This window comes from Seriola aureovittata, chromosome 15 (assembly GCF_021018895.1).
Source record: "Seriola aureovittata isolate HTS-2021-v1 ecotype China chromosome 15, ASM2101889v1, whole genome shotgun sequence".
NCBI lineage: Eukaryota > Metazoa > Chordata > Actinopteri > Carangiformes > Carangidae > Seriola > Seriola aureovittata.
Genome location: NC_079378.1, coordinates 7,113,278 through 7,132,320, shown reverse-complemented (window position 1 = coordinate 7,132,320; position 19,043 = coordinate 7,113,278). Strand labels below are relative to the sequence as shown.

General features: G+C 41.8%; 3 protein-coding genes across 6 annotated transcripts; 1 reads left to right on the top strand and 2 right to left on the bottom strand.

Annotated features, from left to right (window-relative positions):
* Positions 1–1,108: 1,108 nt before the first annotated feature.
* Positions 1,109–3,286, top strand: rfxap (regulatory factor X-associated protein). 2 transcript variants are annotated; one of them, XM_056397647.1, is made up of 4 exons: positions 1,109–1,199; positions 1,294–1,851; positions 2,157–2,267; positions 2,759–3,286. In XM_056397647.1, exons 2-4 carry the CDS (start codon positions 1,423–1,425, stop codon positions 2,861–2,863), a joined length of 645 nt encoding a protein of 214 aa, XP_056253622.1. In that variant the 5' UTR covers positions 1,109–1,199; positions 1,294–1,422; the 3' UTR covers positions 2,864–3,286. The 2 variants fall into 2 exon arrangements, with proteins under 2 accessions (XP_056253622.1, XP_056253623.1); XM_056397648.1 differs by lacking the exon at positions 1,109–1,199 and having other exon boundaries at positions 1,206–1,851.
* A 570-nt stretch (positions 3,287–3,856) lies between these two features.
* smad9 (SMAD family member 9) lies at positions 3,857–10,401 on the bottom strand. Of its 3 annotated transcripts, XM_056397642.1 has the most exons (9): positions 10,268–10,401; positions 9,286–9,402; positions 7,829–8,364; positions 6,811–7,026; positions 6,288–6,548; positions 5,990–6,100; positions 5,568–5,789; positions 4,735–4,991; positions 3,857–4,428 (listed from the first exon to the last, which is right to left on the bottom strand). In XM_056397642.1, the coding sequence occupies exons 3-9, from the start codon at positions 8,022–8,024 to the stop codon at positions 4,285–4,287; spliced, it is 1,407 nt and encodes a 468-aa protein (XP_056253617.1). In that variant the 5' UTR covers positions 8,025–8,364; positions 9,286–9,402; positions 10,268–10,401; the 3' UTR covers positions 3,857–4,284. The 3 variants fall into 3 exon arrangements, with proteins under 3 accessions (XP_056253617.1, XP_056253616.1, XP_056253618.1); XM_056397641.1 differs by lacking the exon at positions 9,286–9,402; XM_056397643.1 differs by lacking the exons at positions 9,286–9,402; positions 10,268–10,401 and adding an exon at positions 8,708–8,823.
* Positions 10,402–14,289: 3,888 nt separating this feature from the next.
* On the bottom strand, positions 14,290–19,032 carry alg5 (ALG5 dolichyl-phosphate beta-glucosyltransferase). The gene is made up of 10 exons (XM_056397144.1): positions 18,695–19,032; positions 17,808–17,976; positions 17,492–17,538; positions 17,158–17,226; positions 16,925–17,017; positions 16,706–16,819; positions 16,545–16,604; positions 16,302–16,453; positions 15,204–15,289; positions 14,290–14,923 (listed from the first exon to the last, which is right to left on the bottom strand). Exons 1-10 carry the CDS (start codon positions 18,755–18,757, stop codon positions 14,808–14,810), a joined length of 969 nt encoding a protein of 322 aa, XP_056253119.1. The 5' UTR covers positions 18,758–19,032; the 3' UTR covers positions 14,290–14,807.
* Between the last annotated feature and the right edge of the window lie 11 nt (positions 19,033–19,043).

Below are 19,043 nucleotides of genomic sequence, written 5' to 3'. Positions count from 1 at the left end.
TATAGAGCTTTAAGCTGATTTAAGTTGGTGGAAGATTTATAAAGACTTCAGTGGCTTTGCACCCGCCTTGCTGTATGACTGGATTAATGGCCAGATGTGCAGTACACAATCCCAAAATCTCAGCTGCATACAGATTTATTTCATTGTAAATTTGTCCTATCAAAAACATGCATATACTCCCACAAAGACTTGTTTTTTTAAGCTGTTGTTAACTGTTATCTGCTGGGGTGGCACTTGACTAGAAGGGTAGGCCTACTTGTTATATTTTCATGAATCCCACAACAGTTGTGGCCAGAGATGTGGGATCCAAAATTGTCTGTACTTGACACGGAAGGTGCTCAGAATACAGGTGGGATGATAGAGTAGAAACAGCTTCATCAGGCTTGTTTAGTCATGGAAATTTGTTGCATTACAAAAAAAATCTACAGATATACAGTAAGGAATAACAGCATAAGGTACAGCTCAGCTTCAAGCACAAAAATTGTCAGAGGTTGGCAGGTAACATTTGATGAAATCAGGTCATGGCATCAACAATACATAATAAATACATTTTCCCCCTGAAAGATCATCCAGTTTAATGAGAAGAGAATATAAGGAACTCTGACTGAAGATTCAGACAGCTGTGTCTGTGCCTTCCACTATAATCTTGCCAGCCATATTCCCACAACTTGACAGTTTATTTCTATTCTTACCTGCGAGAACACCAGACCAAGTTGTAAAGTATCTCTGCCTCTACAATAACTGCTCACTTTCAAAACTTTCAGCTTTGTCAAATGTTAAACTTTTGAAAATGCAATCAGTTATTTTAGTGTCCACCTTTCAGCAGTGACCACTGCCTGAATAACCATTTATTAACAGCTGCACACTTTGGTATTGATTATCTGGGTTATAATTACAGTTATTAAAACCCATCAATACAAGGATTGATGCATAATTTCTTCTTTCATATGTAAATGTTTTACTTAAATTAAATTACGAATACAGGACTGAAAAAACAACAACTTCTTTTTATAAAAGATTTCATGACCCTCTTCTTCCAACAATATGTAATACCATTAATACAAACCGCTCATTGTGAGGAGGATGCATATTTTTGTTTGACCACCAGGGGTCAGTCCCACACTTGGAACCAAAGCAGCGAAGAAGAAATCCGTGCTATTTTAAATGCAGCGAGAGCAGTAACCCCTGGAAGTGTGACGGTAGGCAGTTACAAATCATCAAATTTATTATCTATATCAGAGTGTATTTATGATATACTGCCTTCATAAAGCAGCCGAACACCTACTGTTACAGGAACCCGGATGGCGACATGTCAACGAATAGCTGTATCAGCTAACGTGAGCTGACTGCAAAGGGATGGTGGTTAGCTAGCTAACAAGCTAGCTTGCTGCAGCAGCTGCACTGTTTTCGTACACCGCAGTCATGAGCGAAGATGACACTTCAGCATCAGCAAATAAAGACAAAGACTCCACTCTCCTGCTCACGAAAGACGGACAGCGCTACTACGTGAGTAAGAGCGGAGTGGTCGACAGCAGAAATGTGATAACGCCGCACGAACCAGAAAACAACGTCTCCTCCTACGACATGGACGACCTGGACGAGGAGAGCGACGTCTTGGACACTTCTGATCCCAGAGACAGCGCCGCCAGCCCGGAAGAGCTCAACGACGAGGAGACCTCGGAGGGTGACAACGCTCCTAAACAGTGCACTTATGAAGGCTGCACGGAGACCACGACGCAGGTGGCCAAGCAGAGGAAACCGTGGATGTGCAAAAAACACCGCAACAAGATGTACAAAGACAAGTACAAGAAGAAGAAAAGTGATCAAGCCATGTCCAGTGGGAAACTTGATGTAAGGTTCAGCTTCATAGATAGTTTAATAGCTAGAAGCTTTGATTTGAACCTATCATGATGTGACAGAGACATCCCATATAGACCCTTGAGCACACTTTTAAGTCAACCCATGACAGATGACTGGAGGAGTAAAGAATTTAAGAGGTGTGACCTCAGTTTACAATTCAGTTTACGCTCCCAGGGCTGACCTCACTGGCTCATGTGATTCCCTGGCTCTGTTTTTCCAGACTTTATCATGAAGCACAACAAACAAAACTCCCTCAGTGAGTTAATTACTTGTTTTTTTTTTTTCGTGGTAATCAGGAAAACTCAGAGGAGCGGCCTGTGTCTGTGAACAAACAACGTCTTGGTGCCATGGGGGACCGGCCAGCTAGACCATCCCTGATAGAGCAGGTCCTCAACCAGAAGAGACTGGTAGGTTACAGTTAGTCAGATTGGTCGATGATTTTCACAATGGTGACAAATTAAAGGAAAAACTGGCATGAAGCATTTGCATTTCTTATTTTTCCTCCTATCCTTCATTCAGGTTTTTCCTTTAATATGTCACCCATGTGTGTATGATTGTCCTTATTCTCACTGCTGCCTCTGCTGACTTTTTCTCTTGTATGGGAACTTTTAATTGGTTGCCTTACTCAAGACTGCATGGTAGAGTTTGGCTGATCACTTTGTCCAAATGACTTGCACACATTAGCTAAGTACCTAAGTGAACAGGTTTGACAGCCACCGTGTTTCATTGTGTGTCCTTCCACCCACACTGGGAGTGGAATCTATGTGAATAGAAAAATTTGGCTCAAGGCTTTCTCTTCCCTACAAAGGGAGAAAAAGACAAGAAAGCTTTGGATCTACAGACATATTTGTTGTTGCGTTTTGCACTGAAATGTGTGTGTTTATGTGTGTCCTTTCAGTCACTGCTCAGGAGTCCAGAGGTGATCAGCTTCCTTCAGCAGCAGCAGCAGCTCCTGGCCACACAGAGCCGCAGCCAATCACAGCAACAGTTCCAGGGTTGCTGACACCGGCTGCTCAATGTTTTACCTTACTATTTGTAATGTATAACGAGCACTGCCACTTGATGCATAAATGTAGTAACCATACACTGTTAACATGAACTTCTGCAGACAGGCTGAAGGTGTGGTGAGACAGGTGGACTGAACTAGGCCCAGGCTGACTATGTGAAAAACCATGTCTGGTGCTGTTTATGAAGTATAATTTCTTAAATACAAGACATTTCTTTTCATATTAACTTATTGTTAATTTACATTGTAGTTACACCATCAAATCCCACTCGTTCTGTTAGTTATTAGTTATAGGAAGGCACTGTATTATAATTGTCCAGTTGGAGTTGCTCAGATGTTGTTGCCAAAATAATCATGAGCTCAGTTTCATCCTCCTGTCTTTTCCGTTGCTTTTAAAAAAAAAAAACAAAAAAAAAACAACCTAAGACTAGTTTATTTCTTTGTTTTAGTGTCATTTATTTGATACTTTTCTGACAGTTTCCTCTTCATGAATTATTCTTCATTGTGTTTTTAATGTTTTCTTTTGAACATGAAGTGTTGTTACATGTGACAATCAGTTTGTGTAAGGCATGTCTGTAGCCTCTTTACAGTCAAGTGGGGGCTTTCAGGATGTGTGTGTTTAACAAAATTTTTATATAATGCTTGTGGTGCTATTGCACAGACAGTGAATTGTAAGTGTATACAAAAAGGAATACAAAACGAAGTGGGATGGGACGTATATTGGTCATGTTGGCTCTGCTGTCTTTGTGGCAAGGAGATGCTGTGTATCTACTGTATGTTGTTCCTGTGTTTTTAAGATGAAGTGTGTATCCCCCCTGCTGTGAGGATGAGACTAAAATTATGTTAACATTGAGAAATTTCTCGCTATGTGATGCTTTGTTTTTTTAACATGAGAAAAATACCTGTGTAACTTCAAATCTTATATATAAAAAAAAAAAAAGATTCTTAAAGAAAAAAACACTTTACTGGAATGAAGAAAAAGCAACCGGTACATGAAGTCAAACATTATTCAACACTTGGAAATACGATACACACTACCATAATAACATTTATAACACATAATAACAAGTCCGAGTACCTACAAATGTATCCCATCGTTTTCCTTGGCTTGGAGTGCAGTGAACGTCCCAATGGAAAGAGAGAGAAGATAAATACTTTTTCATACTGAAATTAAAGAACACTTGATCATTTAAGTACATGAGTTGTAAATTACCCAATGAAATTCAGTTACACCTGTCTTTCACTTTTGCTGTGTAGTGTGACAAAGCTGTAACAGACAGTTTTGTAAATTTGGGTGAGATGTCAAGAAAGGGACCGTAGGACAGAAAACCTGGACCTGGACGAGCATACAGAATCTACGACTACCTGTGTGAAGAACCGAGGGCACACACTAAAAAAAAAGTGTGTGTGTGTTCATGTTATGAGACCGAAGAAATAGGGTTGTGCGGGGAGCCCATCTGTGTAAGGACCTTGTCCAGCCACTGCAGGGGCCCGTGCAGATGTACCTCGATCCAGCAGGGGGTGCTGGTCACATCTTGACGGTGGTATTCGGCGCCCCAGCCCTGAGGAGTGGACACAACCATAAATCTCACTATGCAAGACGGCAGTTCAGTTAACTGTTCAAATTAATGGGTGCCAAGTGGAAAAGTGCAATCCCTGCTTGTGTAAAGTGGGATTTGACAAGCTCAACATCACTAAAAGATCAAAATAACGGCATATAATGTTACAATGAGGGTGGATATCTAGCCCCTTCTTATTAAACCACGTTTCAAGCAGAAATGTGGGTAAAAGGATGATCACTAACTACATTTCTGTCTCTACATGTTGCATATCACCCAAGTGTTTCATTTTACAAGGAAGCTCAGTACCTTGACAAAACTCATTCGGATGGTGCACATCTTCGTGAGCTCGTAGACGACCTCGAAGCCGTGGTTGACGGACTGGGCGAGGAGCTGAGCGAACAGCTGGTTGTTGAAGATCTTGAGGCTGCAGCCGCTGGGGATCTTACACACGGTGGTGGCGTGGAAGCCGTGCTGGAAATTACAGTTGCGGCTCTGGACGAAGATACTGCTGTCACTCAGACACTCTGCGTACACCTCGCCACCTACATAGTACAGGTGTAGACCTGAGGGGAAAATCAAATAGTCTTAAATGATAAAGTACAAGACCATGGGAACCCTTGTCTTTTTGCCGTGACGCAAATGCAACATTTACACAACAACAAAATTTGTACAGCAAAAACACATATTCAGTCACTTCATTGTATATTCTGCCAGAGAAAAACCACAAGGGCATTTATGCTTGTAACTGACTGAGTTGTGTCAGTCCTGTCTGAACTGGGGATGAACTATCCTCAACTCTTTGTATCACCCCTATCATTCAAAACCACACATCCTCTCGTTGCACAGTTTACTGTAACCCGCAGACTCTTGATGTCTGTCCAACAAAGAAAAGCTTTCTTAACCCTTTTACCATGAAAAAAAACCACAATATTTGGCCTGAGTGATTCAGCACAAGGAGACGAGCCGAGTGATGTTTTCGTTTCAGAAAAGACAAATGTGAAACTATAAAAGGTTTTTGCAAACAAGCTTCCATCCGGTTCTTGCTCTGATCTAATGTATGCTGGGTACAAAAAAAAAACCCATTAAAAAATCACAAGTGTCTTCTGATGTGAATTACCTGCATGAGTCGTCCAGCCTACCTTTGCCTATGTGCCTGCGCGTGTGTTCGATGGTGGAGTTGCGGTTGACGTTGGATAGCAGGCCGAGGCAGAAGCGGTTCTTGTTGTTGGAAGGGTCTGTGAAGCCGTCCACCAGCACACTGCGGGATGACGCGTGGAAAGTCTCCCCCACCCGGTTGTTGAGCTCGTAGTACGCTATGGAACACCAGTACTCTGGTTCCTCGTAGCACACGGGCCGTAAATCTAAACAGGAAGACGAGGGACAGTTGACTCTTGATCTTATGGTGCATCAAGAAGCATCCTGCCCATTGATTTGCAACATTATCTGCAGTGCCTCATACAACCAGATATCCCATCATTGCTTATTGCTTCATATGCAGAAATACTAATATTGCATGCATCTCTACTTTCTGTGTATCTCCGGTTGCTTGAGCCGAAGTTACCTGTGTGTGGAGCGGAAAATGTAAGTTTAGTGGTTCCTGTGGAGTTGCTGGGCTTCACATCCTCCTGAGGGCTCGTCTCCATCATGCTGTACGGAGGTGGGGGAGTCTCCGCTGGAAAAGCATGTCACGAATCACAGTGAGAGGATAAATGGAGAAAACCAACTGATGCACACTCATCAGAGACTGAGGTCAGAATCTGCTACAGCCATGGTGAAACTGCAGCCTGCTTACATGACAGATGTTTGAATATTTCAGACTGTAGCACTTTAAGTGTCGGCTTGCTCCTTTTAATACCTACCTGTGATGTGATACGGACTGCCGGGCTCTGCAGAGCTGTTGGGGGAGTTGGGGTAACTCTGTGAGGTGGGAGACTGGGCGTGAGTGGAGGAAGGGGAGGAGGAGGAGAAGGAGGAGCAGGGCAGCGGAGGGAAGGAGTCCGGGTAAGTGGCGTTCTGGGGCATCAGAGGCTCGTTGTGCAGAGAGGCGTTCCTGAACTTTGCCAGTAAACTGTGTTGAGGGTTGAACTCGCTATGGCGTGGGACCAGGACTGGTGGCAGCACTGAGCGGAGCCGAGGGAAAAGGAAGGAGGAAGGTGGGGAGGGAGGGAGCGAACAAAGACAAAGAGAGACAGAGCAAGAGCCAGATGCTGTTATAAAAGATTATATTACTGCAGATCCTTTTGGCTTGGGAACACTGTATTGGATCAGATGTCCTGCCTCTATTTGGGAACCCATAAAAGCCTTACAGTTACAATACTAAAACTCAACAATGACCTTATTTATAAAGCTAATTTATTAGATATTCTCTGCTAATGTGTGTACCTGGAGTCTCCACGCGCCTGTAATGGTAGGGGTTGACGCAGATGTCCTTCTGCTTTGAGCCGAAGGGGAACTCGCAGCACTCCAGGGCTTTCAGCTCGTGGTGGGACTGCAGGTCAGGCCAGCGCCACACCCTGCAGTAGATGACGTGAGGCAGACCCTTCCTGTGGGACACCTGCAGCCTCCCGTCCAGCGAGCGAGGGATCGTCACACACTTGCCTGAGGAGTTAACATGAAATCAAAAGAGCTCCACGAAACGGGCAAATCCTGTTGTTTGTTGTTTGTAAGCCTTGATCATGATGAGACACGTTTGTTACCTTGGTGATTAGACAGAAATCTGCACTCGGCACTTTTTTCTAGTGTATGAAAAGTATTTCTAATTCGGTTAGTTAAAGGTGCACTTTTAAGAATCAACTGGAAGTTGGACTTACAAGCAAGTGACTCGTATTTTTTACTGTGTGTATGTTCAGCTTAGTAAGTGACTCTAGATAAGAGCTTTTGTCATGTTTTCAACATAATTGATAATGAGACTAGTATAATTTCACATTTCTGGCTTTTAATCGTTTTTCCAGACCGGTTCAAAACAGTCAGGGCAGGTTTCTGGGTCTTGTGCAAGAACACATTGACAAAAAGCATCTGTTGCAATCAAACCTGTGAGCTCACACAGCCCTTTACGGACCAGACCAGTGGCTCCCAACCTTTTTACCTTCTGACCCGTAACATATAGAATTACTTTTGCCCCCTCCTCACGTGTTTCATAATATGTCAATTAGCTGTGGGTTATCCAAAGAGTGATTTTTCCTTCTCAAATCGTTTCATTTCAATCATTTTTATTGGCCCAGAATGTAAAGCATCAAGTTTTTCGAAGGAAACAAGTAAATATTAGAGTAAAGTTATAACATTTCCTATCCTGTAAATCATCTCAAGGCCCCTCAGGTTTATGGTGTCACCCCCCGACCCCCCGCCCCTGCTCAGGTTCCGACCTCCAGACTGGAAACCACTGTACTAGCCTGATACTTACTGGGCTGGCCAGGGCAGCTGAGGGCCCTCTCTAACTCCTCCATTGCCCCTTTCTTCTTCTTTAGTTTCTTCACTAGAGAGTCCACAGCCTTTTCTGCCCACTTCTCCTCCTCATCCCCTTGTTTCCAGCCGAGCAGGCGCTTCACTGCCGGGCTGGTGAAGGAGAAAAGTGATGTAATGGAGGCTGAGGAGTTCATGATGAGATAAATAAATTGGAGGGGCGAGATGAGCTGATGTTTAGGCTTCCACTTGGGAGTAGGAGTGAGGAGCCAGGACAGAGGACAAACAGAGGTATGGATAAAAGAGGTAGCGTGATGAGTCTGTGTAAACAGAGGCTGTTTTTTTTTTTTTTGTATTCCGCTGTTACTTCCGAGCAGTGCTTGCTGGAGGAGGAGTTGGACTCCCGCCAGTGCAGCACAAACCCTAAATCTCCTCTCTGGGTTGGCACAGAAGGGATCCGGCAGCTCTGCGCTTGAAGCCTCCTGTAGGAAAGGTTACTCCTCACACAGCCAGAAATCCGGGTCAAGTTTCAATCACCTGGCAAGAGAAGTGAGAGAAAGCATTAACTGCTAATTTAGCTCCAAAAGATGCACGGTTGGTGAAAGAGTTCAGAGGTTAGGTAGAAAAGAGACCTTGGGGTTTAATTGTAGGGGAGTTAAGCCAGAGTAATTAAGGTGATAAGCTTGGTCTGGAGTGATGACAATAACCAGAGTGAAATCTGAGACTGAGCACCACATTACCAAAGTCTACTCATATTCAGTGATCTGGACATTGGAGAAGGATTTCTATGATAAGGAGGCTACACAGAGAGCATGATCTCCCACATGCTGAACAACAACAAGGTTATTATTCTTCTCTGCGGAGAAAATGAAACACGTACCAAAAACTGTACGAGAAAGAGCAGGGCAAGATGGCCGGGCTCTTTTCTAGATTCACCAACAATGAGGAATGTCCTTTCTGGCCTCTGTTTCTATGATCATGCCACTGACGCCCAGGAGCCATACTGTCTGGCCAGAACACATCACAGGACAGGAGGGGGAGAGGGAGAGAGACAGACAGAGAGAGAGAGGGAGAGGGAGGGAGACAGAGAGGGAGAGCTCCCTGTTTGTGTGTTTCTCCCCATTGAAAAACTATTGAAAATTACAGAAATACCAACAATAATGTAGAGAAGTGTAGATTCACTCTATTCCACTATATTCAGGTAGCATTCAGGTAGAGTCTTTTTTAGTGCACATCACTCCAGCTGCAGCATCTTACTAATAAATCAACTTTTCTCAAATATTCATACAGTAATATCAGCACGTCAGAGATCCAGTAGTAAGTTTATGATGGTGATTTACTTGGTTTGTCTTTTGTGGCTGAACGTCCTGCAGTGTGGAGTATCATATGTGACCCATGTGGCAGAAAAACACTCTTTTGTAGTACTACTGTTGTAAAGCATTCTTGCATGTCAGATACCTTCACTTGTTCTGCTCTGCTCTGCATGCACGTCTGATCCAGATAAAGAAAAAAAAAATAAACATCTTGGCAGACAAAGGTGAAGTGGAAGCTCTTTTAACCACAGAGACCAAACTTCTGAAAAAGACACAACAGAACCAGATTAGTTCAGTGTTAAATCTGGGACTTTGTGGCTTTTCAATCAGATCGGATCTCAAAATACACACAGGTAATAAGCAGTGAGAACCAGCCTAACTACACCATGCCCTGCGCTTGTTGATAGAAATGTGACCAAAGCTGGTTTCCCGCAGACAGACAGTCAGACAGACAGCTGGGGTTTACAATGACAGCAAAAAAGCGCACGGGCTCAATGCGGCATCAGTCCGCCGCTGCTGCTTTATGGCGCCTGGCGTCTCTCAGTCTGCAGGCTCAGATAGGCTAATTACCTAATGCTTTATCACCAGGACCCCCCCCCCCCCCCTTCCCAAAAAAAGTAAACACGCCGGCTTCCTTTACTACTACTACACCGAACCACTCAGCCGCTGCAGAACCCGGGTTCTGTCCTAATTAACCTCTTAACACACACCTTGACGGTACAATATGTGAGCTGAATGATTTGGCATCCTGGTTCATTCCTGGCATAGTTTGATAACATCACTAGAGACAAAACTTGAACCAGTCAATCAAGCACATTGTAGTCTATCAAAGAGAACCATACTTAGCCTATGTGTTTTATTACTCCTGAATTTGTGCTCACATTGAATATAGGCTATTGATTTTTGATCTACACAGCTATAAAACCGTAATAAAATCTCAATATATGCTAGAATATTTAATCTCTAAAAAGTTGCCCAAAAAGTGGCAGTGGGCACATTTTTAGGGTTTTTAACAGCAACGCACACAAAAAACAACACTTTTAAATATTCAACAGGGCAACAAACCCACAACAACATATCAAAAAATTCACAATTTCTGGAAGCATACAAAACAACAATTTTCTCACCTCTGTTGTGATAACAAGTGCGCCGCAGACAGCCCTGTGCGTGTGAAGGCTTCCCTGTCTGTCGTAGGTCAGACTGTAACATACTGAGGCAGCGAAGGTGTGTGTCTGTTTGTGTGTGTATGTGCGGATTGTGTCTGCGAGCATGTGTGTTGACGTTAAAATGTCAAGCGAGCGTCATTAGCAATTGCATCCAGCTGCACGTTTCAAAATAAACGCATCGTTAACAAATAGTAAAAAGTAATGCAAGGCGGCAGCGGAAGAGAACATAAGTAACAGAAGCTCAGTTCATTTGTCATTAGAATTTAGTGTGGTACAAAATAAAATCGATAAATAGTGTGTGGAGTCCTAAGAATAATTGATAACCTATCAATTATCCTAATAACATTTTATATTTTAATATTAATTGTATGATTATTACTAATTACTTACCTTTCATATAAATTGTGTAATATATTCATTGCAAAAAAGGTAATAACCATCAACATTCCCCATAGTAATTGTGTTTTATATTCAGATTTTGATTTATATTAATTTTACATGGAATCAAAGTTATTTAAATAAAGTTTTCTGTCTTGTAGCAAAAATGTATTTATTCATTATTTAAATCGATGTTTGATGATTGTCAATAAGTCAATTTATGAACAATAATTTGCATTAGGTTAGGTTATGTTGGTTACTTATTATATATATAAAAATTAACTATGGCAATTTTTGGCAATTTATGGCAATCGTAGCAAGCATTGCTCATAGCTCAACTAGGCTTACAAATGACTGAATATCCGCCTTTATTGTGAAAGTACAGTCACAGTAACTTCCGGTATTGCCCTGGTCCTCTGCGGAGTTATTGACGCAGGTTTGTAGAGCCCGGAGCCTCCACTCCTCCAGCAGCCCCAGCCGAGCGCCACACAGCCACGGCGGCGTCAGTTTGGCTGGAACCGCAGCGCCTGCATGCGAGATCCCTCCGCCTCCCCCCCCTCTCCCCGTCCTGGAACTTTCCCAGGATCTCAGGGATTTCAGATTTAGGCCCCGCGGCTACATGCACGCGCACACAAGTGCGTGTGTGTGCGTGCCACCTGAGCTATGCCTAGTCTCCCAACAACAGGCAGTCCCACAACAGCTGGCTCTAACTAACGAAGGGCAGAGAGAAAAACATTTCACCTGTTCCCTTTCTCTGGATATTCTAATTAATGGATTGACTTCCCTAAAAATATTGTAGGCCTAGTCTAATAATTACTAGCTATCAACACAGTTTCACTGTTTGTGTTGTCATTCATTAAGTTAAATGTATGTTTTAGGTACTTTGTCAGTAGCTATTCCCTCCTATTGTTCTGGTATAAATGTTTTTTTTTTCATATATATCTTTTAATAGGGTATAATAATAGGGATTAAGCAGGCGCATGACAGTGCAGTGATGATTGAAGTGACATTAGCTCTCTCTTATTTACAGGAAGTTGCAATCTTGCCAGTGGTGTGTATTCTAGATTATAGGTGCTGGAAGCCTGATTGGTTTATATGAATAATGGTTTGCATAGTATGTGAAGTTACAGAATAATTTCAACTGAGATCTAGTAAAATGACATTAAATAGTTAACTATTTATTCTATGTTAGGTACACGCGCGCACACGCGCCCATCCTACACCTGTAGCCTAAACAATGTGAAAGTAGAAAGTCGCCCTGAGGAGGAACTATATCTATAGATATTCCGCCGTGTCTTTCACTCACGCTAAGAACATTTTTTCCTCTTAAAAATCGAAGTTGCTTCATTATCTACTGTTGGAAGCCACACAGAGGTCTTTCTCATTGCGGATGGATACGATCCTTTATTGGGAGTGCCGTGACTGGTCCAGTTAATGACGCAAGCCCGGCTGGCGACAGTGAGTCTACAAGTTTGACATTTTCACAGTTTACAGCAACTGCTGCGGAACGTAACAATACTCCCAACACGAAGTGAAACCACTCTGGGGATCATCTGTAAAACCTCATGATTTTTTTTTGTCCATCGACCAGGTGGATCATCAGAATGCACCACCGAAATAAACTGCCCCGGTGTTCCTCAAATAGGTGGTGGTCTATGAGAGCGAGGGATTTCCAAAATCTAGTCCCAGGTCCTCAGGGAAGCCGCGAGAAGGGTCCAAGGGCAAAACGATGAACACTATAAATGGTTCAAGTGTTTCTTCCTTCTCTTTGGAAATAAGTATAGGAAGAAATCAGCCTAATAATGACTGATTTATTCATCTGGCTTCAGCTGTTGTCCACCTCACCTGATGAACGTCTGCCCAGTCATGTCTATCAATTCAAATTTAAGAAATCTGCCTATTTGTTTTGGCATCACATAGTTAAAGTTCAAGCTGATTTCCTGCAGAAAATCAGCAGGAATCAGACTTGGATCAATAAAATCCCTTCCTCATGTAAATCTTTAATGTGTCACCTTTTCACTCTCCTGCCAGATTATGACTCACAGCCGGTGTGTGTCTTGTCTAGCTGCTCAGGGCAGACAGGCAGACAGATAGACAGGGCACAAACAGGATGCTCTCCCCGGGGCTCCGGGAGGCCCCAGAGACATCCTCATCAACATGAACCGTAGACCTCAGGCTTGCATAAGAAAACAGCTCTATTGAGAAGTTCATTTACTGCGACCGCAAAAACGCTTGCTGGACATTTTCCAAGATGATGTCCACATGAGGGTTGGGAGACAGGAAAAAGGATGAGTTTGGCGACACATAATGTAATCCAGGTTTTCTGCACATTGTTTCATGTCAAGGAAAAACCCAACTCATGATAATGCAGCCCCATACTCATAAAACTTTATATTGCTGATACCGGCTAATTTCATTACAGGATTTTAGCTGTTAAATCTAATTTTATACAAAATTAAATAAACTGTAAGTAGAGTCAGATTCTGCAGATTTCTACTAATGATATTTAAGAGATATTTTCCTGACCCCAGTACTCTCTGAAGAACGCCTGATAGAAACCCTATAGCCCTCAATTTGAGAAACAGTGACCTGGGATGAAAGCCGTCATTCATTGTCGCACTGTGCACCCTCTGTGTTAAGATCCAATTAAGATAGTGCATCTGTTAAATTTTGCAGTGAAAAATTGCATTAGCAGGGTGAAGCTTTGTGTCAGAGGCAGGAAAGACACAAAGAGACGGGAAGCTGACTGATAGAAGATCAGGACACAACATAACAAAGTTTCAAATGTTATCGAAATGTTAAACATGGCGTAAAAATTCTTGGGATTTTGTTTGACCCTGATACAAATTTTGAGCTTCACTAGAAATAAATGGTGCTGTAATGCTTTTTATATAAATATTTAACAACTCCTTTTGTTTAAAGTTTTTTGAAAACAACATCAGATCTTAACAGAAGATATTTAGCTCAGCTCTGACTGGTCCATAAACACTGCAGCGAGGCTTTTAACAAATACAAAATTTAGATCACACAGTTGACCAGTTTAAACTTGTCTAATACCATGATTGGTGTCCATATTGATATACAAGGTATTAAATGGTCATGAATTGTGTCCTCTGACCTCAGATCTTTAGTGTTGAGATTTCTTTTGCTGTTGTTCCTTCTTCGACTCTCAAACATCCTCCCACAAACTCTCAGAGAAGCCAAAGTGCATTTTTTGTAACCATTTTAAAAATCAATGGTTTACAATTAACAGTAGTGCTGCATCTATGATGATAATTTTGTTGCTGAAATCAATTAGTTTTTTGGTCTATAAAGCATCAAAAAACTGAAAAATGCAGATTAAAAATATAAAGCTCAAGGTGACACCAAATATCTTGTTTTGTATGACGCACAGTCCAAACCAAAATATATTACTTTTACAACAATGAAAGAATTCTAATACTTCAAATCAAATATTTGGCATTTTTACTATTTAAAAAAACAAAAAAAAACAAAAATCACTTGAATGATTAATCGATTATAAAAATAGTTCAAATTTCTGTCTATCAACTACATAAACTAATTGTTGCAGCACTATTTACATTAATAATGATTTTCATAGCATAAACCATCAATGTTTTTTATTTGGACTCAAGTCATCCATCCCATCAACCCATGGCAATATTTCCTCAAAAATTCAGTCCTTCCCCCTGTAAAAATCTCATACAACATCATCCAGTCTACCCGTCAGCATCATGACACACAGATCTACACATCCTTCACATTTCCTACAAGTCTTTCTGACTTACAGCTGATTGGCCACAGAAATAAACATTAAGTATCTGAATACAAGGACCAGTCATACAGACATTCTGTAAATGGCGGCAACAGAAATGTGCATGTAACAGTGGCGATCACAAGCCAATATCCGATGAAAAAAGAAAAAAAGAAAAAAGGCAGGACCATGAGGAACCCACAACTGTGCCATTACTCCACCTCCAGTGATGTTCGGAAAGGAAAACAATGTGGCATACTGTACTCGGTTCTTTGTGACTGATGGACACAGTTGTTAATCCCACCTCAACCAAAGGTTTGATGGCCCGATCAGAGGCTGTCTCTAGGATACCAGGGCCTGTCTGCTTGGCTAGTCAGTCTTATGTGGCGACTCCAGTTTCCAGGCTCCGGTGATGTAGCGCAGGCGAATGAAAATCAGGTCTCGTCCCATCTGCAGCCAGCTCCAAAACGGGACCAGCTTGGACCCTGGCAGGGCAAACGCACAGGAACTTAATTCTCGAGTGATGCTTTTATGGGACAAATAATGGAAATATACCAGTATTCTGACTTTTACTGCTGATAGGCCATACAGTTACACCATCAGAAAAGACTTAATCACAGCAGTACTAACAAGGCTTCCTAACTACAAATAATACAAATATATTAAATCAGCCAATCATAGAGTTGAAAACACAACAGAGATATTTATAGAAGATAGGTGGCACAGTGGGAGGACACATGTCCACATATTCCATGAAAAACCTACCTTCTATTTCAGTCCAGTTGACCGCCACCTCTGCTATGGGGATTTTAAAACACTGGGCAATATACAGGAGCTCCACATCAAAAGCCCTTTGAGAAGAAGGATACAAGTGAACAGATGTCAAACCTTTTTGCTACTGACATGTGTGTCCACATTACTGATAACTGCAATGAACCGAAAACTAGCACTGAATAACAGGTAAGATTTGTATTATTAATGCCCAGTTCTGATCAGATAGTTCCTGACTTCAATCAAAAATGATGCTAAATGTTGAGGCGAGGCAAAAACTGCAAGATTGTATTTTATTTAGACAAAGTTATTGTGCAAGTGCTCCTGATTAGAAAACATTAAACATTTCAGAAGAACGCTTCTTTTGTACAGTAAAAAAAAAAAAAAAAACAGGCATAAAGATATTTTAAAAACTCCTGTTTTCAGTTTTGAATCTGGGATATTATGCTAGAATTGTAAGAGTTGCAATGACCTTTATCAGAAAATATAAAAGCCAAAACAGGTGTCTTCACTCATGCTGCCTGATTTCACTTCCCCTCAAAACTGTGTGTGTGTCAGCTTGATTGACATCTTCCTTCACTCTCCTATTAGCTGTTGTTGGGCAGGAGAACTTACCCCATTATTATTCTAATTGGTCCATTGAGTTTGGTGACATCATGGCTTTCCAAGCATAGCTCCGCCTAGCTTCAACCTGACTGGAGTTCTAATTAACCGGATTCATTGGAACCACCTGTGTGAGGTCGCTGGTCACACCAGTGTGTCTGCTGATAAGACTAACGAGGCACAGGACTTCTGATAAGCATGTTTCTGCATTTAACATTAAACAGACCAATGCTTATTTCGTTATAATAAATGACGGATTGATTGTAACAGATTGAGTGCAACAGGTTGACTCTTTTCACACAAAGGCACAAAACCACAACAGTGTGTCTGTGTGTTGGTGCCACCATGACAGAAAAAACATCTGGTCAGTTTCTCATTATAAGGAGAAATTGAGGAAAATGAATGTTTGTCATGGCAGCAGACAATACAGCTGTCACTACATCATCCTACTAACTCATGATGTGTCCATGGTGGAGTGCGAGTCCTTACCATCGCTCTACGTGGAGAGAGGAGAAGGTCTTGAGAGCAGCCTCGCGTGTGAAAAGCTTGAAGCCGCACTGTGTGTCCTTGATCCCTCTCACGCAAAGGAACCACACCAGGAAGTGAAAGCCATACATTAGGAATGTACGAAAGACGGCTCGCTGCGGCACAGACACAACAGCGGTTACTTAATGGTTAAACAGACATAGTCTACAATACTCTGGACTCCAAGCGGACAAAGAAGACAGATACCTGAGCTACTGACTCTTGCTCCAGGTGAGCTCTGGAACCACAGGAAATTCCCATGTTCTCCTAAATGTACAGACAGAGGTTTAAAGGATGGTCACACACTAACCGCCTTCAATTAACACATGTATGTAAGACAGAGCAAAAAAAACTGAACACAGCCGCACCGGTTTAGGGTTGAGGTCTTTAAGTCCAGCCTCCACTTTGTCAAGGTCGGAAAACTTTGTGGCTCCGTCAGCATCGGCCATCAGAATGACTTTACCTCTGGAGCTCAGAGTTCCCTTTTAAATGAGACAGAAAAAAACACATGTAAAATCAATACAAATTGAATTCCTTACTATTGCTTTTGTGGTGCATTGAGACACAATGTAGTTTGACAGTCTCACCATCCGCACCGCCCCTCCTTTCCCCCGGTTCTTGACCAGCGTCAGGACCCGCACTTTATCGGCACCATACTTCCTAGTGTACCGCGACGCAACCTGGCAGGACAATCGCAACAGTGTTCACTCACAAACCAAATCTCTACTGGTATCACTTTCAAATGCTTAGCTAAGCAAGTGAGCTGAGCAAAAATAAAATTCTCGGTAACATATCCCCGAAAAAAGGTTTAAATTATTACCTCTGTGGTTTTGTCTTTGCTGCCATCATCGACCACAATTACCTCATAGGTAAAAGATGGGTTTTGTTTCTGCAGTAAAGAAATAACATGAGGGAATTATTTCACAACAGGCACTTTTTCCAGTTTAATGCTGCCACCTACTGGCCACTTTGAGAATAACCGATGTTTTCTTTGTTTCACAGTCAGGAAGATGATAAAACTGCTTCACTTAGATCAGTGAAGATAATAAAATAAAAAATATTTCTTAGACTCTTTTAATTATTCCCATTTTAATCAAACTAAAATTATCATTAGGATTTAATTTAACACTGCCCATATGAGGCTGAGCACTTACCTGTCTGTTTTCTAAGTAATCCATAGCTTCATCCAACATCACAGGCACTGTAATGACATAGTCACACACATATTAGTGTCCATAACCTATTGCAGGTACAAGGTGAACTATGTGATTTAAACTGAACCAACATGCATGGTTACTGAATGCTTTACTAGCCAGTGGATGGTGCACAATTTATCATCCATCACAAAGTAAACTTTAAAGTGCAATTATAAGCATTAAACTGCTGGTGATGATAAAGTCCTTAAAACACAGACTAATGATGTATCCTATATCCTATGCATCCTATATGAATCCTGTAAATGTCACTCACTTCGGAGCTCCTCGTTGTAGGCTGGGATCACCACAGAGAGCTCCCTGGAGTGGGGGTCGTGCAGGCTGGGGAACAGCCCCTTCTCTCCTGAGGCAGTGAGGAAGTATTTCTCCTTCTCGTGGCGGATCAGGTTCACCATCCCAGCGGTGACGTGTGCTACAACGAGCACCTGAAAAAGCCAAAATAGCACTCTTGTTACACTTGCCTTCAGGTATGTTAAGAGTTTTTCACCACAGGTGGAAAATAAATTAGCAATTTGAATAGAAGACAGCTGAGTGAATGTATTGAATATTTTAGAACATGTACTAATTATTTCATGAGTAAAGCTGTGATAACTAATTCTGTCAGAACCTCCACTAAAGTCAGTAAAGTAGCAGAAGCACAGCAAACTTTGTTGTTACCATGAGTTTCAGTGTTTTGGATTACATCCTTTTCTTGAATGTCAGATTCCTTCTTTTGTTTATGTTGTTATATTACAGACTCAAATCTAATAAAATGGTCGTAATTTTATCATTATGTAAATCATGCTAGGTTTTTAATACTTTTTAGAATTCTGTGTTCCACCTTAAAGTGGGCTTCTCCTCCTGCTGCTGCTTTGGAGATATCTAAGGATTAACAACTAGATTTTAGTGTTTACAAACAGACGCAGAGAGAAAAGGAAGTGTCATAAAATTGAGGGAAAGTACAAGATAAAGCCTGAGAATAACACATTGCAAAAGGATTTCTTACATGAAAAAGTACAGAGACAGAAATCCACACTGCCGACCAGTGGGTGCAAAATGCTTATGGACAGCTTCTGCTTCACATTACAGACATCAAACACATGATAAACAAGCTACAACAGCTGTCTGCCAACACAATATCAACTCATTATTATAACTACTTACCACAATGAAAGCTAGAGCTGCTAATGCGACCAGGGCTTGAACTATTTCACAGAGGAAATCCATTTTCCATTAGTTATTCTGCAGTCACTAACAGACCACCACTCAGAGTGCCTAGCTGTAAAGCTAGCTTCCCTTCTCCTCGCTTTGCTCCGTGTCTCGCCGTGTCTCGCTGCTCTAACTTCCCGGGGTACACAAGAAAATACAAGCTTAGACGACTGTTTAGAAGGTGGAAGCACTAAATAACAATCCTGGTATTTCCATTACTCTGCGGGCGGTTCAGTTTGACTCCACTTCCAATCACAACTGAACACAAGGGTGACAAGGAAGTGACAACTTTTTCTCGACACAT

Bases quoted from the DNA above. Each gene is read 5' to 3' on its own strand.
- rfxap (XM_056397647.1), top strand. From the start codon at position 1,423: ATGAGCGAAGATGACACTTCAGCATCAGCAAATAAAGACAAAGACTCC. The intron at 1,852-2,156 runs GTAAGGTTCAGC...CGTGGTAATCAG, and splicing joins TGTCCAGTGGGAAACTTGAT to GAAAACTCAGAGGAGCGGCC. The intron at 2,268-2,758 runs GTAGGTTACAGT...GTGTCCTTTCAG, and splicing joins TCCTCAACCAGAAGAGACTG to TCACTGCTCAGGAGTCCAGA.
- smad9 (XM_056397642.1), bottom strand. From the start codon at position 8,024: ATGAACTCCTCAGCCTCCATTACATCACTTTTCTCCTTCACCAGCCCG. The intron at 6,101-6,287 runs GTAGGTATTAAA...ATGCTTTTCCAG, and splicing joins CAGTCCGTATCACATCACAG to CGGAGACTCCCCCACCTCCG. The intron at 4,429-4,734 runs GTACTGAGCTTC...TCCACTCCTCAG, and splicing joins TCCGAATGAGTTTTGTCAAG to GGCTGGGGCGCCGAATACCA.
- alg5 (XM_056397144.1), bottom strand. From the start codon at position 18,757: ATGGATTTCCTCTGTGAAATAGTTCAAGCCCTGGTCGCATTAGCAGCT. The intron at 17,018-17,157 runs GTAATAATTTAA...TTGTCCTGCCAG, and splicing joins GCAAAGACAAAACCACAGAG to GTTGCGTCGCGGTACACTAG. The intron at 16,454-16,544 runs GTATCTGTCTTC...TCTGTGCCGCAG, and splicing joins AGCAAGAGTCAGTAGCTCAG to CGAGCCGTCTTTCGTACATT.